The following is a 2,622-nucleotide window of genomic DNA, read 5'->3' on the forward strand; positions in this document are numbered from 1 at the left end:
CATCCCAGAGGTGCAATATTGTTTTAAACAAGATGACTGGAAAGAACTGAATTTTTCCTATTTTTATGCCTAATTTGGTGTCAACTGACAATGTATTTGCAGAGAAAATGTCAATGTTAAAGTTTACCACGGACACACACACACACACACACACACACACACAGAGAGAGAGAGAGACAACCGAACACCGGGTTAAAACATAGACTCACTTTGTTTACACAAGTGAGTCAAAAATGATAATATTATTCAAAATCATACATAACACTTCTGCGGAAAGTTCTGAGTCAGTCATCAAAATTCATGACGGTGTGTCTTCATCCACAACACGGCCACCTGATCCCTCCGTCTATGCCCCCTGAACAAGTCTCGTGTATCACTGTCAGCAGGGCACAACAACCTTTTAAGTCATTATTCAGTCTCACGATATGGCGCAATGTTCCGAGCGTGCAGCTGAATTTCCACTTCAGACCTTGATATTGAAGGCGCTTGTTGTGCTGATAAGGCAACAATCTTCCCACTTAAACTTCATGCATTGAATGATTAATAAACAGGCCTTTATGATGAAAAAAACCCAAAAAAACTTCAGCGAGGGTATACACACACTTACACACACACGTGTGTGTGTGTGTGTGTGTGTGTGTGCGTGTGTGCGTGCGTGCGCGCGCGCGTGTGTTTGTGTGTGTGTGTGTGTGTGTGTGTGTCTGCGTCTGTGTGTGTCTGTGTGACTGAGTGTGTGCGTGTCTGTGTGTCTGTACGTCTGTGTAACTAAGTGTGTGTGTGTGAGAGAGAGAGAGATTGTGCGTGTGTGTGTGTGTGTGTGTGTGTGTGTGTGTGTGTGTGTGTTCAACAGAAAGAGAGACAGGCTGAAAGGGAGACAGACACAGAGACAGAGTACACATCAGTAAAGATAGGGTGTCAGGGATCCATGGATAGACAATAATACATAGACAGTAGTAACAAGGGAACAAAATAGCTGGGAAAATGTATATATATATATATATATATATATATATATATATATAAAGGGGTGGGGGGGTGGGGGGGAGCGGAAGGACTGAGAGACAAAGAGAGAGGGAGGGGGGTCAGAGACAGAGAAAAACAGACACACATTTGTATTTGTATTTGCATTTCTTTTTTATCACAACAGATTTCTCTGTGTAAAATTCGGGCTGCTCTACCCAGGGAGAGCGCGTCGCTACACTACAGCGCCACCCATTTTAAAAAAAATTTCCTGCGTGCAGTTTTATTTGTTTTTCCTATTGAAGTGGATTTTTCTACAGAACTTTGCCAGGAACAACCCTTTTGTTGCCGTGGTTTCTTTTACGTACGCTAAGTGCATGCTGCACACGGGAAAAACTCGATTTATCGTCTCATCCGAATGACTAGCGTCCAGTCCACCACTCAAGGTCTAGTGGAGGGGGAGAAAATATCGGCGGATGAGCCGTGATTCGAACCAGCGCGCTCAGATTCTCTTGCTTCCTAGACGGACGCGTTACCTCTAGGCCATCACTCCACTACACTCCACAGACTCTGAATTAGGAGGAGGAAGACAAGCAAACAAACAACCAATCACAGCGTGTACCATCACACAACATTCTAAAACAACAACTAAAAACAAAAACACACCCCCACCCCCCTCCCCGAAAAAGAAAAAAAAAGAAAAAGAAAACTGCAACACTGGCACCCAGGTAAGATGAACACTCACATGTAGACAAGGACGGTGAGGCACAGCAGCAAGAACATCCACAGAGGGATGTCGATCAGTCCCAGAATGTCCATGGTAGCAGCAGGTGGAAGAGTTGGCGTTTCTTGGCAACCAGGACCTACTTTTCCACTTTTGATGATAATCTGGAACCATATACCCGTGCAGGTAAATATGTTTACATTGAGATAGATAGACAGATAGATAAACGGATCGGACGGTTTATTCATATGCACACACGCACGCACACACACACACACACACACACACACACACACAGATTATTTTCTTTCTGTTCTAGTCAAATCACCTTTAGTTTACGTATAATAGAGAAGAGATCCTGATGAAGCAACTGAGTTCTGGACACACACACACACACACACACACACACACACACACACACACACACACGCACATACACACACACGAGCGCGCGCGCGCGCACGCACGCACGCAATGCTTACCCTTTTCCTTGCTTGCGTCCCAGATAAACACAGCGACTGGCTGCCTTCACTGCAGTGCACGCACAGTCTGACTGCAGACCCGCTTTTTATACTGCTTTTAACAAGGCCAGCTCGTCGCTGGAGTTGGCAGTGTACCGAGTTTCGGTACATGCGTACTCATGCCTCCTGGAGGCGATATATTTGTAACCTAAACGAAGAGAGATTTCTAGAATGCGAATCACGGCCTGGTTGGGCAGCTGGGCATTTGTTTGTTCGTTCATTTATTTATTCATCTTATTTATTTTAGGGATGACATTTTGTTCTGTTTATTGGTATGCGTTTTCTTTCCCCCCTTTTTTTTCGTTTTTTCTTCTCAAATCCCCCCCACCCCCCCACCCCCACCCCGCAATCAAGTTCAATGACACAGAGATCAAGTCAGTCGACAAGTTTTGCTACCTGTACTCTAGCCTGCATGTC

The 2,622-nt window shown here is 44.9% G+C and overlaps 1 protein-coding gene across 1 annotated transcript in view; it reads right to left on the reverse strand.

Moving 5' to 3' along the window:
- Positions 1–2,262, reverse strand: part of LOC143296402 (cytochrome P450 3A8-like) — a 28,783-nt gene extending 26,521 nt beyond the window's left edge. The window contains exons 1-2 of the mRNA XM_076608298.1: positions 2,167–2,262; positions 1,706–1,848 (exon numbers count right to left, since the gene is read on the reverse strand). Coding sequence (XP_076464413.1) covers positions 1,706–1,779 — 74 coding nt within the window. The 5' untranslated portion in view covers positions 1,780–1,848; positions 2,167–2,262. The remainder of the gene's footprint in view (positions 1–1,705; positions 1,849–2,166) is intronic.
- Between the last annotated feature and the right edge of the window lie 360 nt (positions 2,263–2,622).

Source organism: Babylonia areolata, chromosome 21, assembly GCF_041734735.1.
Source record: "Babylonia areolata isolate BAREFJ2019XMU chromosome 21, ASM4173473v1, whole genome shotgun sequence".
In the NCBI taxonomy this organism is placed as follows: Eukaryota; Metazoa; Mollusca; class Gastropoda; order Neogastropoda; family Buccinidae; genus Babylonia; species Babylonia areolata.